We start from the raw sequence: 14256 nt of genomic DNA on the forward strand, positions 1-14256 counted from the left end.
AAGCATTCCATCATTCCACCTCCTGTACTCACCAATGCAAGGACTTTAGCAGAGACCCCACATGGCACTGCCCCCCTCCCTACACCCCCATGGGCCTCCCCATACACCACCCTGACTGCATGCAGTTGAGGGGTACTGCCCCCTCCCCCCCACCCTGCAATCAGTGATTGGACCCCAGAGGGCCTGGGCTTGAAGGATTACACTCCATAGAGGCCTTGGGAACAGCTCCAAACATTATAATTAATAACTTAGGCATGCCAGCAGGGCACATAGAATATAACCCCCAGGTACCCTATGCTCCAAAAACCCAAGTCAGGTGTGGCATGGGACGAAGGAAAGCGGAGGGGTGTGTGGAGAGCTCAGACTTCATAACGGCCCAGCTGAGGGATCCTAACAGCTCCTTCCGTGGTGGTCTGAAAAGCTGGCAATCCAGAGAGGCTTCCTGCTTTCTGTCCAGCCTCCAGGCTGATGCTTGCATCCCCTCTCCCACTCCTGCTCCTCTGCGAGGAAGGTCCCAAGGCCAGGGGGTCCCCTTCATTTCCTCTGTTCACTGCCCTGAGGAAGCAGCAGCCAGAAGTCCCCAAAGTAGCTGGAGGGAACTGAGACCCTACAAAGCCCAGCCAGCGCAAGGGGGAGGGCTGAACGGAGGGCACGCAGATAGAGGGAAGGGCTCCCCTAGCAGGCCCGGAATGTGCTGAATTCTGGGGGCTCGGGTGAGGATGACGTGGAGGTGGGCCTCTTCCGGGTCCCAGAGTTGCCTGGTGTCACAGCAGAGCCTGAGGGAGCATCCTGGGTGGCTGCGTCTTCTTCTGAAGTCATTTTCTTTGTCCGTGGAGGAAAAATAGAGAACCGGGTGATTTGGGGTTTCAGGATCTCGGGTTGCCCCATGTTCTGAACCCGAGACTCCCCCAGTCCATCGGGTCTCACCTCACCCCACACACACACAGCTTCAGCGCCCTGATCCTGCCTTCCTCTCTGCTGAATAGGGAACCAGACAGCCTGGGATCGAATAACAGCTCCCCCTCTTCCTAGGGGTGTGATCGCCCCCTTTGTGCCTCAATTTCCTTTGTGCACTTTTGTACAATGGGGGAGAATGCCAACACCCCCACCCCGAGGTGGCTACAACTCATAAATATGAACACTGTATGGCATAATTTCTGTGTAAAATCCAGAATAGGCAAATCCATCAAAGCGACAGAAAGTAGAATGGTGGGTGCCAGGGCCTGCAGTGGGGGTGAAACAGGGAGTTGGTGTTTAATAGGGACAGAGTTTTTTTTTTTCTGGCCACACCGTGCGGCTTGTGGAATCTTAGTTCCCCGACCAGGGATTGAACCCAGGCCACTGCAGTGAAAGTTCTGAGTCTTAACCACTGGACTGCCAGGGAAGTCCCAGGACAGGATTTGTTTTGCAAGATAAAGTTCTGGGGATGATGGTGGTGATGGTTGTACAACAATATGAATACACTTAATGCCACAGAACTGTACACTGAAAAATGACTAAAATGGTAAATTTTATGTATATTTTACAATGATTTTTTTTTTAAAAACTAGCAAAGATCACTAGAGTTTACTGTTAAGGAAAAGAAGCATCATGCATAACAGTGTGGTTAGCATGCTGGCATTTGTGTTAAAAAGAGTGAGGATATAGACTTGCTATTTTTGCCTTTGCTTGTATGTGCAGGAAGCTCCTAATGGTGATTTACCTGTACGTCTGTGTGCAGAGGGGGAGACCAGGGGTGGAGAGGGATTAAGAAAGAGAAGAGAATTTTACTATGTATATAATTTGTACATTTGGATGTATTTCATAGTCAAACAATTTTTTAACTAAAAAAATATATTTTTAAAGTCACCAGGACTAAGATACTGAGAAATAAGTTATTTTTCTCCTTCCTTTTCTCTGTTTTCCACCGTTTCATTTTAAATGCCTTAAAAAAAAAAAAAAGGGTGGGGGTGCGGGGGAGGCAGTAATCACCAGGCTAGTGCCTTGAGCGGTGTGACTTCTCACAGAAGCTTTCAGAACTTGCCCCGCCTGCCAGGCTTTTCTTAACAGCTCAGGATTTGTTCCCTGAGCTGAGATCTCAGAGGGCTGGACAGGCCGGTGCCAAGCCCCTTCCTTCCCACCATCTGTATACCAGTGACTGGGGACCAGTCTCCATCTGCTCTGTGGCAGCACTGGGTGAGGTGACCTGTCTCCTGTCTCTCCGGAACTCCGCCACGCCTCCTTCTCCCTCGGCCCACTCATCCGCTCCAAAATCAGTGCCGTGTTTCCCATCCCCTGAATCTACCTGACCTGCATCTGTTCGCTTCTTCCACCTCCGCTGCCAACACACTGGACCAAACTACCCGCCACGTCTGCCGCCTGAAGCATTGCCGGGTCCCCCAGCTCCCGTCCGTCCACGGTCCCCACAGTCTATCCTTCCCGCAGCCGCCAGAGGGCGCCCGTGAGCACATAGATCAGGTCAAGTCCCACCTCTGCTCTGAACTTTTCATGGCTCACCCTTCACTTGGGGTCAAAGTCAAAGTCAAAGTTCCGCGCGGCTCCCGTCTCTACTCCTCACTCCGCTGCACCCCTACTGGGCCGTGCCAAGAACGTGTCCTGAGCCTGGATCAGTCCTCCGCAGCTACCTCCTGCTTGTCGCTAATCTCAGAGACCTCCCGGATCTCCCATCTAAGTGAGCTTCCTGGTCACTCCCACCCCACGTGGCATTGTCTGTCTCCCCCTGTAGAATTAAGAAGCTCTGAGGGATGAAGGGCCTCATCTTGTTCTTGTCCAGATGCCCAGGAAGGCTATGTTGAACCCATCCAATCCTCCCCCCACCCCCCTCCCCACCATGGTGCCCCAAGCAGACTGACTCCACCCCAGGCTCCCTGACTGAAGTCCCAAAGCGTCCACTTACACAAATGGAACTTCTGAGGCCGCCTCAAGGGGGACCACCTGCACCCCAGACCTGTACCCCTCTCCGCATGGAGAAGAGCTAGCTGGACATTTTCTTTTCTTTTTTCTTTTTTTTTTTTTTGGCCGGGCCATGCCACACAGCATGTGGGATCTTAGTTTTTCCCACCAGGGATCAAACCCGGGCCCCCTGCAGTGGAAGTGTGGAGTCCCAACCACTGGACCACCAGGGAATTCCCCTAGCTGGACATTTTCTTTTGTTTTTTTTGGACATTTTCTTGATCCATCGTGTCCAGGGGTCAGATATCTCTAATTTAGTAAACTAATAATAATAATAAGTACCTCAAGGCCATCACAAGATGCAGCTGTGTAGAGGAGTCCCATAGACCTGGGTTCAAATCCCAGCCAGGACACTGTGTGATCTGGGGGAGCAACACCCCTTGCTAAACAGGGGGTGGGGAGTGGGGGTGGGAATGGGGGTTGAGACCCTCCCCCTTGAAAGGGAGACGCATGTCTGGGGCAGCTAAGCTGAAGTTCCTGAAACTGAACACAAAAGTAGGCTTTTCTTTCTACCAGGAGCGAACCACAGTGTGCACCAGATTGTCACAAGGCTCCATGACCCCAAAGAAGCCACCAGGTCACCCTGAGTCCCTTGTCACCATTCTGAGTGCAAAGGCAGTGCTGACAACCAGGGGCCTGCCCACTGCCCCACGAAGGCCTGGACAACGTGCCTACCTCCAATCCCCTGGAATTTTCCAGTGCCAGCTCTCGGCTCACAAACAATCCCTGCTCAGTGATTCTGGGCTTTTCCCAGACCCCAGAAGCTCAGGGACAAACAGGTCAATCCAGCCTGGTGGTAGCCCCAACCTTCCCATGGTCAGGACAGTCAGCAGTAAATCGGGACCGAGAAACAGGATGACTTACGGAGATGGTAAACAGGTAGTTATCGAAGGACATGTCTGCAACAGAAAGACAAGAAGACCAGGATGGGGGCCGGTTCAGATTTCCTGCTCACCGCCCTCCCCAGGCCCTCCCCACAAGCCCACAGGCCCCAAGTCAACCATGAGGAAGGGCATAAGGTCCATCACCCCTCATCCTCTTTGCCCCCTTCCAGCCCATTCTACAGGGTGAACCGCACACAGCTACAAATTGAACTGTGTCCCTCTGCGGCTTAGAACCCTCCCTCAGGGACCTCTGGCTGCCCTCCGGGAAAATGGTGCCTTGTCTCCACTCCCACTTTCCAGAACACCTCTCAGCTCCTCCCCCACCCTGGGTTGCCCGCTCTTCACCCAGCTACTCCCTGCTCCCCCCTATAGGTCTCTGATTCAACACCACCTCCTGTGGGGACGACCCTCCTAGCCCAGACAGGGTCCGGCCCTCCATGGGCTGTCTCCCCACTGGAGTATGGGCTTGTAGACAGAAACCACCTCTGTCTTGGTTATCCTGGGAGCCCCCAGACCTCAGCACATACTCGGGGTGCTCAATAAGTACGTGAGACAGTGAAAGAAGTACAGAGAATGGAGTTTTCTCTGCTTGGAGCCCCTTCCTGGGCATCGCACTTCACAGGCTGGCTCCCTCTCCCCACCCCCAGCGGAAGCCAGCAGAACAGCACATTCTGGACCACAAGTGGGGCTCCATTTAAGGACGGTGCCAGGCACTGTGAAAGCCGGGTGCCCTGATGGTGGACAAGACAGATGCAGTTCCCCACCCCCTTGGGGCTGATGGTCCAGTGGTGGAGGCGAGTGTCACACACCCAAGCGCGCAATGATTACTTAATTGTGTTTCTACTGAGGGTTAAGAGGAACGACAGGGCACTGGGGGCATGTAAGTAGAAAGAGTAGATCCTGCCTAGGAAGTCAGGGAAGGCTTCCTGAAGGAGGCGACCTTTAGACTGAGACCACAGGGAGGAAAAGTATTCTAGGCAGAGGGCAGAATGAGTGAAAGGCATGAGGATGGGGCAAGGAGAGGTAAGAGGTGAAAGCTGTTCACACCAAAAAAAAAAAAAAAAAAAATAGGTGAACCTGGTCGGGAAACGGCAGGGGATGGGGGAGAAAGAGGGCAGCGTGTGTTCTCGACTCTAAGGGAAGTGAGCAGCTGTAGAAGGGGTTCAGTAGTGAGTAGTGAGACCCAATGGCATTTTGAGGCAGTGACCCTGCCCCGGTGAGGTACAGGAACTGGGAGGCACAGACCTGTGGTGGCGAAGTCAACCCGGGCCCAGCAGGATTCTCGCTCCCTGCAGAGGGTTTCAGGAGAAAGTGATGACTTGTCTCAGGCAGGAGGCTCGTTCCGGGTAGCCCTGGTCAAACTTGGCCCTTCCTCCCCACCCCACCTCCGCATCCTCCCTGAATCCCCTCAGATGGAAATTGTCTCGCAGGAGCCCCACAGCCAGGTGAAGTCAGGATTCCATCACCGGGGCTACTGCTAGTTCTCTGCCACTAGGCAGCACGGTGTCCACCCCTCTCTCAGAGGGGAGAAACCGAGGCTGGAGCCAGTAGATTCTGATGCCCAGGAACCAGGGCCACTGTCTACAGGCTACAAGTTGGGCACTGCACAACCCCAGGGGGCACCACTCGCCTCTCCCACAATTGTGGATTTCTAGAATGATTACTTAGCAAATTTTGGCAACTGGCCGTAAAGGGATGCGAGGAAGCCTCAGCCTCCTCATCTGTAAAATGGGGCCATTCCTAGTGCCTGCTTCCAGTGCTGCCACGAGGATCACGTGAGCTCAGGGTCCAGAGTCCCGCAGCACAATGCTGGGCACACTGTAGGCGCTTCCTGAATAGCACCTGTTTCTATTAAGCCAGCCTCCCACCAGAAGACGCTGTTTGGGGTGGAGCCCTGGAAGGACCCTTCTTCCCCTAGAACCCCGCCAGCTATCAGAGTCTTTAATGGCCATCAGGAACTCCTGCCTTGGGACTGAGTTTTCTTTCCCCAAAACCACCCTCTGAGGGTCTCCAGGGATGGTCTCACCGTTTCTTCTGCAAGTTTTTTACTTTAACTGGGAGAGAAAAAAAAGTGTTTGTTAGATTTTGGTCCTGGTTGCATCCTGGTTGCAAAAAGCCGAGAAACCAAAAGGCCCACATACATTTGTAGCCCAGCCTTTCCTTCTTCGCTGGCAAATTTCCCACTCAACAGGGGAGCTACTGAAGACACTTCTTTCCCCCCAATTTCATGATCAATGTATGTTGGTAAAAACTTCAAACAAGGTACGAGCATGTAAAATTGTTGGGTTTTTTTGTTTTTTTAGTCCACACCACCTGGCTTGCGGGGTCTTAGTTCCCCGAGCAGTGATCGAACCCGTGCCCCCTGCAGTGAAAGCACTGAGTCCAGACCACTGGACCACCAGGGGATTCCTGCTTTATTTTTTTTTTAAAGACTGAGTTCAGTGGTGCCAGGGGCTGTGGGAATGGGGAATGGGGAGTCGGTGTTTAAAGGGGACAGTTACAGTTTGGGAAGATGAAAGAGTTCTGGAGATGGATGGTGGCGATGGTTGTACAACAAAGTGAATATACTTAATGCTGCTGAACTGGACACTTAAAAAGGGTTAAAATGAAAAAAATTAAAAATTTTTAAATTTTAAAATAATTAAAAAAAAAAAAAAAAAAGGAATTCCCAGGCGATCCACTTTCACTGCCAAGGGCCCGGGTTTGATCCCTGGTCGGGGAACTAAGATCGCACAAGCTGCGCAGCGTGGCCAAAAAAATTAAAAAATAATAATTGTTTAAAAAGGGTTAAAAAGGTAAATTTTATGTCATGTATATTTTACAACAATTTATATATATATATATATATATATATATATATATATATACACACACATATACGTGTATATATACATATATAAATTGCCCCTGCCCACCACCATCATCGAAATTCTGGAGGGTTCTTCACTGCTAAACCTCTGTAGTAAGGACTCCCAACCGTGCTCCTAAAAATGGGTGTGAGTGGGAATGCATATACAAGTTCCGGTGGGCCATGCTTTCTCTGCCTGCCGTTACCTTTCCTGATGACCAAGGCAATGGTCACCAGCCCAGCGAGGAGGAGGAAGGATCCAGCCAGGCTCAAGGAGAGTGCCAGGATCCAGGTGGGCGCTAGAGGAAGATGGGAAAAGAGAGATTGGGCAGGTCATGGAACTGTGGGGTTGCAGGGAGAAGGTGGGACTCCTGTCATCCCTCCATTTGTTTTGGATGTTGCTAGACCCTGGGGATCTAGCAAACCTGTTTCTGCCCAATTAGCATATTCCCTCCTCCTGGCCAACCTGATTGGTTCAGGGAGGGGCATGTTGCCCAAGCTGAGCCAATGAAAGTAATTTCTGGACTTTGGCTAGACCACTGGGAAGAGAGGTTTACTCCTCAGGCCAGCATTACAAAGCTGGTAGGATATACACCTGGGGCTCCAAGGTACAATTTTAACACCCTGAGAGGGAGGGCCTGCCTGAGAATAAGACACAGAAGAAAGCAGAGCTGAGAAGTGGCACATGATTCCTGACATTGGTGAGCACCTGGATCCAGCCATACCTGAAGTCAGTGCTGTTCAGTGAACCAACAAATCCCCTTTTGTCACTGAAGCCACTTTGAGTCAAGTTTTCAGTTACTTGTGGCCTGAAGAGTCCTGCTGGCTGGGTAATAGGGGGTCAGACAACATCCACTCCCAGTCACATGGTGGACTCTGAGGTCCACGTAGAGGTCAGCCACAAAAGCATGAAGCCCCAGCTCCAGTTAATGTCTCTGCAGAAGATTCGGCTGCCCCTCCCTGGAGAGAGGCGGAAGCCAGCGGGAGATGCCCTGATCCCAGTGGAGGTCAGGAACTAGCCAGGAGGGGAGGAGAGGCACACACTTGGTGTTCTCAGTGTTAGCCCTTGTTCATTCATTCACCTGGGGCAGGAGGGATGTCACCTCCCCACTCTGAGACCACAGGACCAAGGTGAGAGAAGGGGGCCTTTGATTGTGGAACTTGAGGCCAGGTAAGGACACAGAGACTGTTCTGTCATCACAGCCTGTGGGCCTCTGCTGGCAACAAAGTTCTCTTTGCAGCAGGAAAGTTCTGACTGATGGGGAAGCAGAGGCTCCACCCAGAGGCGCCTCCTTCCCTCCGGCTCCTTGATCCAGAACCCAGGCCCAGCCCCCTCTCCTGGAAAGGCCAGAGGAAGACATCAGCCCTCCCAGGGCTTCTGTCTCACTCAGACGAAAAGCCAGGGTCCTTGCTGCAGCCACAAGACCCTGCACAATCCTCGTTGCCTCTCCCCTGCCCTCATCTCCCCCAACTTTCCCCCTTGCTCACTATGCTTCAGCCGTATGGGGCGCCTCGATGTCCCTCAAACACACCAGGCACGCTCCAGCCTCAGGGCCTTTGCACAGCCTGCTTCCTCTGCCTGGAACACTCCTGCCCCCGACACTCACGTGGCTGGCTCTTCATCCTTCAGGTCTTTGCTCAAACGTTTCCTCCTCAGAGAGGCCTTCCTTGGCCACTCTCCTCTCTATTTAAAATGACACCCTTGGGAATTCCCTGGCAGTCCAGTGGTTAGGACTTGGCGCTTTCACTGCCAGGGCTATATTTCATCCCTTCACCAGGCTATATTTCATCCCTGCCACTTTCCTTGTCCCCTGTTGGCAGACTGAATGTTTACCAAACTCCTTATTTATCGTCTGTCCCCATCCCTCAGAATGTCAACTGTGAGACGTCAGGGACTTTGTTTCATTCACTGCTGAACCTGCAGTGCCAAGGACAGTGCCTGGTACATAGCAGGTGCTCAAGGGAGGGTGCAGGAGAGCATGCAGGTATAATGCCTGGATTTCAGGGAGGGTGAACGCATGCCAGGTTTAACGCTCTGCCACCTGCTGGCTGGGTGACCTGGGCCAGTCTCTTCATCGCTTGTGCCTCAGTTTCCTTATCTGGAAAATGGGGAGAATGGCTGTACCCATTGCATGGGGTGACTGTGAGGACTAAACAAGGAAAAGTGAGAAAGTCTGGCAAGTTGGAAGAGGTGGCTCGTCCTGTGATGACTTCCAGGTGGAGGGAACAGCACCTACAAAGGCTCCGCGGTGAGAAAATGGAGCCCAGGGCAGTGAGGAATGATGGGAGGGCCTTACCTGGGAAGGAGACGTGCATGGGCTCACTGAGGTTCGACAGTTGAGGCTGCCTGTGCTCGCCGAGCACGCCATACTGGCAGCAGAATGGTCCCCCTGGAACCTCCCTGCTGCCACCACTCAGGTTGAAGATGACCTCGAGCTGGTCCGCGGGGGCCTGCAGGAGCTGCACCACCTCCTCCCCTTGATACAGTGTGAAATTCGCCCCCGGGAAATCCCTGGGGGCCATGCATGAGATGTGGATGGGGTCCTCCTGGCTGCTGGGGTGTGGGGGCACCAGCATGATGGATGGCGCTGGGATAGCCAAGGAGCCTGTGAAGCAAGATAGGGGAGGCTGGCTGGGTGGTTAGAGCAGAGGCCAGCCTGGCTGTGTAGCCTTGGGTAAGTGGCTCACCCTATCTGGGCCTTGGCTTTCACGTACAACTGGAAGCTAGTCATCCCTACCCTATTGTGATGTTGAAGGGGTAGAGTGCCCAGCACGTGGTGAGAGATCGCTGCATTTGAGTCATTTTATTATAATAGCCGTGGATGTTACACAGCAGGGCAATTATACTTGTATTACTTCGATCAACAGCATTGACTACGTGCCAGGCCCTGTTTAGGTGCTGGGGACAGAGCAGCGGACGAGATAGACAGATAGACGGACAGAAAAGGTATGCCTGCCCCGGGGGGTTGGCTTTCTCAGGGAGACAAGGGTGGTAGGGTAGCCACAGAGGGCTTCCATGGAGACACGGCACAGGACGAACCGGGGGCGAGCATTCCAGGCAGAGGGACAGTCTGGGGCAAAGGCCACAGGCTGGAAGGGGTGTGGTGTGTTCAAGGAGCCTGGGTGGCAGGAGGGAGGGTGACCGAGGGGAGAAGGGGAGGGCAGAGGGGTTCTATCTTGTTTTCCAGGCTGTGGTGAAGAATATGATTTTGGGGCACGACTTCCTGCAGGAGGGACCAGTGTCTCCCCAGCCGCTCACAGGCTCCCGAGCAGAGTGCCTGGCTCAGGTGAGGTCGACACAAGCCTTCCCTTCTCTAGCTTCCCCGCCCCACCCTCTGACCCCCCAGCAGATCCTCCTGTTGCCCCAGCCCTGGAGGTAGGAGCCTGCAGAGGCCAAGCAGGGCTGAGTCATGGGGCGTGGGCACTGCTGTCTCTGGTGGGGTGGCATTTCTGATACCCTTGATGTGGGTGGGGATAATGAGACCCGACAAGAGAAATCCATGCTCCTGGGGCATTTCCAAGGCTCTGGGGGAAAATCGGTCAGGGCTCAGCTTCTCCAGCACCTGGTTTCTGCACACACACCCCCTCCCTGCCACCCCCCAGAAGAGGCAAGATTGGGGAGGTGGAGGGAGCGGAGCAGGGGTGGCACAGGGGCACCAGGCTCACCGGCTGCAAAGAGCAGGACGGTCCAGGGCATCTCTCCTCCCGCGTTTGGCCAGGAAATCTGGCTGAGACCAGCGCGGCCCACGGCTCACTGCCAGCTCCTCCTGTGAGGCCAGAGCAAGGAAAGGAGAACCAGGACTGACTTGAGCCGAGTGTTTCCTCATTGGCAGGAAGTTGCACACACACACTTGGGCACCGAAAGGGACTCTCTCCCCTCCCCACCCCTTCCACGGACGCACATCAGACCCTGGCACCTCGCTGTTCCTTAGGGGCCAAGTTTCAGCAGATGGGGGGGGGGGGGAATGAATGAGATGGTCCAGTGCGTGGTTTTTTTTGTTTTTGTTTTTTTTCCCCTGAGAGCTCCTGGGCATGAGGAAGCATGAGGAACATGGGTTTTCTGGGAAACCCAGGCCCAAGTCACAAAATGTGGCCCAACCAGTGCTGAAGTTGAAACGTGGGGTGGAAGTTGGTAGGGCATGGTGGTTAGGGCTTGGCCTCTGTGACCTCAGTCAAGACAAGGTCCTTCTTGGAAGCCTCAGCTTGCTGCTCTGAAGAATGGGGCTAAGAGTAGTGGACACTAGCTCCAAAGAATTCATGTCATGAAGTGCAATGCCTAGTGTAGTGTGAGTGTTCCCAGTGTGAGGCCGCAGGGGAGAAAAGTCTCAGGAGCTTCACCAGCCGGGTGAAAGGAAACACTAGCTCCAGAACTGAGGAAATGACATTGTTTGCAGCATAAATTGCCTCCTGTTGATAGTCCAGAAAGGTCTGTCTTACCAGATTTGCTTTGGTCTCCAAACATTTCTGGTCAAGTCCAGCAGGTAGGTCCACCTGGAGGTTTACACCCAGGAAGGATGTAAGCATGTAGTTGCCAAATACTAAAAAGGCCCATTAGAGTGGATTTTTTCTTTGGATACACAAAGCTCATTTCAACCTCAGGGCCTTTGCATGTGTTCCATCATCCCTGCCTGGAACACAATTCTATAGACCTGGTCAAATCCCACTTCTGCTTCAGGTCTCAGCTTAAATGCCATTTTGAGGAAATCTTTCCAGATTCCTCTGGACTTAGAAAAAATGCCTTTGCTGAATCCTGCCATAATACCTTGTAGTTATCTTTGATTGCAACTAGCATGCTTGTATTTGTCATGCTTGTCCATTTTATCTAACTTATCAAACTTATTGCTATAAGCCTGTTTATATTCCCTTGTTAGGCTTTTAATATCTGTGGGGTTTGTAGTGATGTCTCCTCTTTCATCCCTGATAATAGAAATTTGTGTTTTTTCTCTTTTTTTCTTGATTAGCTTTGCTAGGGGTTAATCAGTTTTATTAATCTTTTCCAAGTACTAACTTTTGGCTTTGTTGTTTTTCTCTATTTTCAGTTTTCTATTTCATTATTTTGTTCTTTCTTCCAGTTACCATGTGTTTACTTGGCTCTTCTTCTTTTTTTTTTTTTTTTAATTTATTATTTACTTTTTTGGCTGCGTTGGGTCTTCGTTGCTGCACATGGGCTTTTTCTAGTTGCGGCGAGCGGGGGCTACTCTTCATTGTGGTGCGCAGGCTTCTCATTGCAGTGGCTTCTCTTGTTGCGGAGCATGTGCTCTAGGCACGCAGGCTTCAGTAGTTGTGGAGCGCAGGCTCAGCAGCTGTGGCTTGCGGGCTCTAGAGTGCAGGCTCAGTAGTTGTGGCACACAGGCATAGTTGCTCTGCAGCATGTGGGATCTTCCTGGACCAGGGCTCAAACCTGTGTCCCCTGCATTGGCAGGCGGATTCTTAACCACTGCGCCACCAGGGAGGTCCCCCTGTTAGTGATTCAAATTTAATTCCTTTGGTTCAGAGAATACACTCCATGTAATTTTTTTTTAATTTAATTTTTTTAGTTGTGGCACACGGGCTTAGTTGCTCTGCAGCACGTGGGATCTTCCTGGACCAGGGCTCAAACCCATGTCCCCTGCATTGGCAGATGGATTCTTAACCACTGCGCCACCAGGGAAGTCCCTGTAACCTGGAATTTTGAATTCAGAAATAGCCACACATACCTGTATTGGTGAGCTGACACACAGATTATGCCCGTAAGAGACAGGACTGAGGAGTAATGGGCAGGGTGAAGGGAAAGCAATGACGGATGGTGACTCCCTGGGGTCAGGGAACTGTTGTTAGCAGCCAGGCCTGAAGTTGCTGGGGAGAAAACAGTTCTGGAACTTGGAGAGAGCTGGAGTTACAGGCTTTGGTGGAAAGATGCAGACCAACAGGGTAGGAGCCAGGGAATGGACGCCTAGACCTTCCTTTCCTTCAGCCCTCAGATATCCTACCAGGGCTGAACCCAACTGGAAATAAGAGGAAAAGGAAGCCAAGTTGACCCGGTGTGTAGATATCAGCTCCCTGCCTCCCACTGCGAAGCAGTACAGGGAATGGTAGAGAACAGCTCTGGTGGGGCAAACAAACACTGCCCAGCACATGGTCTTGTAATCTTTTGGTTGTAATTTCAGGGGATCCCTGACCTCCAGCAGCCAGTCTGCCAACTCCCCATGGTCATAAGAACCCCAGGCTAAGATTCTAGGCCAACATTACAAACGGAAGAGGGACTCTGTATGATGTGGCCTCTGCCGAAGGCTCCCATCTCTTCTCTGGCTACTCCTCTCACCCACCCCACCCTCATCTCCCTTCTGCCTCTTGAACTCTCTTGAGAGCCTTTGACCTCAGAGCACTGTTTTTGTCCGCTTGCCTCTTCTCCCTTCTATTTCAAACCTGAGCTTCAAGGCCACCTTCTTGGGGAAGCTCTCCGACTCCATCCAGGTGAAATGAGCCACCCCACCCACCCACCTAGCATTTACTTCTCAGCGCCTCCGACTACCTGAAATCATTTAGTGGAGCAGCACTGGGAATGACAGCTCCACGAGGACGTTGTATTATTCACAGTGTCACTCAGTAAATTTTGTTGAATACTTGGGGAGGGGGAGGGTTTCGTTTAATTGAGGGAAACAAGAATCACCCATTCACCCCAGACAACAGTGAAAATGGCAGAGCTGGTAGCTCCATGGGCCTCCACCTCCACCAAAACATCGACCAATTGAGCAAAAGTGGTAAGAATCAACTTTATCCAAACTCTGGAAAACAGCTAAATGTTTATGCCAACCAAGGAAATGCTGAATCAAGAAGAGGCAACTTGATCATGGCAGGAAAGCTTTTTGTGGTGTTTTCCCTGCTCTTCCTCATCTCCTGCCCCAGCACGGTGGAGGACTTGAAGACAGCAGCCTGTGTCTTCAAGTGAAGTATAGGGCCCTGGTCCCCAGTTTCTAAGGGAGCAGAGCAGCCCTCGTTCTCACAGTATTGTGTGTGTCTGTTCTAAGATGTCTGGGGGTTACCTGAAGGACTGCCTCAAGGTGCTTGTCTGTTTAACTCAGAACACATTCTTGGAAAACACTGTAAGGCAAAGGAAGAACCCACAGTTCTCTGGGGCACAAGATTACAAGTGACATACCAAAAGCTGGGAGGAAAAGCTGGGGTGAGAGTTTCCTTGGGTAATTAAGGCATTCAAAAGCACCCATACACACTGGGGAGCTTAGAAAGCAATGTGCATGCCCAGGGCAGGACAAATGGTCAGAAAAGACCTAAGAAGACCCTACTCTTTCATCTCTGGCTGATTTCTAGGCTTGGTGCAAACAGGAAGAGAAGACTAAGGCAGAGTTATAAACACCCAGGTGAAGTATTGATGTGCCCCAGCAGAGACTGGCAAAGAGTGGGAGAGGTTTTTCATTGTTTTTCTTTCTTCCTTTTTCACTCTGTAATATATGAATCAACACCACCCCAATTTTAAAATGGACAAAAGACTTGAACAAACATCTTTCCAAAGAAGATATACAAGTGGCCAATGAGCGCACGAAAGGATGCTCAATATCATTAGGAAAATGCAAA

General features: G+C 51.8%; 1 protein-coding gene across 1 annotated transcript; it reads right to left on the reverse strand.

Moving 5' to 3' along the window:
* Nucleotides 1-220: 220 nt before the first annotated feature.
* Nucleotides 221-12705, reverse strand: C2H19orf38 (chromosome 2 C19orf38 homolog). The gene is made up of 8 exons (XM_068534863.1): nt 12381-12705; nt 10351-10451; nt 8982-9290; nt 6891-6983; nt 5863-5890; nt 5082-5125; nt 3817-3851; nt 221-822 (listed from the first exon to the last, which is right to left on the reverse strand). The coding sequence occupies exons 2-8, from the start codon at nt 10379-10381 to the stop codon at nt 676-678; spliced, it is 687 nt and encodes a 228-aa protein (XP_068390964.1). The 5' UTR covers nt 10382-10451; nt 12381-12705; the 3' UTR covers nt 221-675.
* Between the last annotated feature and the right edge of the window lie 1551 nt (nt 12706-14256).

This window comes from Eschrichtius robustus, chromosome 2 (genome assembly GCF_028021215.1).
Source record: "Eschrichtius robustus isolate mEscRob2 chromosome 2, mEscRob2.pri, whole genome shotgun sequence".
Lineage (NCBI taxonomy): Eukaryota > Metazoa > Chordata > Mammalia > Artiodactyla > Eschrichtiidae > Eschrichtius > Eschrichtius robustus.

Bases quoted from the DNA above. Each gene is read 5' to 3' on its own strand.
- C2H19orf38 (XM_068534863.1), bottom strand. From the start codon at position 10,381: ATGCCCTGGACCGTCCTGCTCTTTGCAGCCG. The intron at 6,984-8,981 runs GTAAGGCCCTCC...ATCTTCCTCTAG, and splicing joins CATGCACGTCTCCTTCCCAG to CGCCCACCTGGATCCTGGCA. The intron at 823-3,816 runs GTAAGTCATCCT...CCACGGACAAAG, and splicing joins ACTACCTGTTTACCATCTCC to AAAATGACTTCAGAAGAAGA.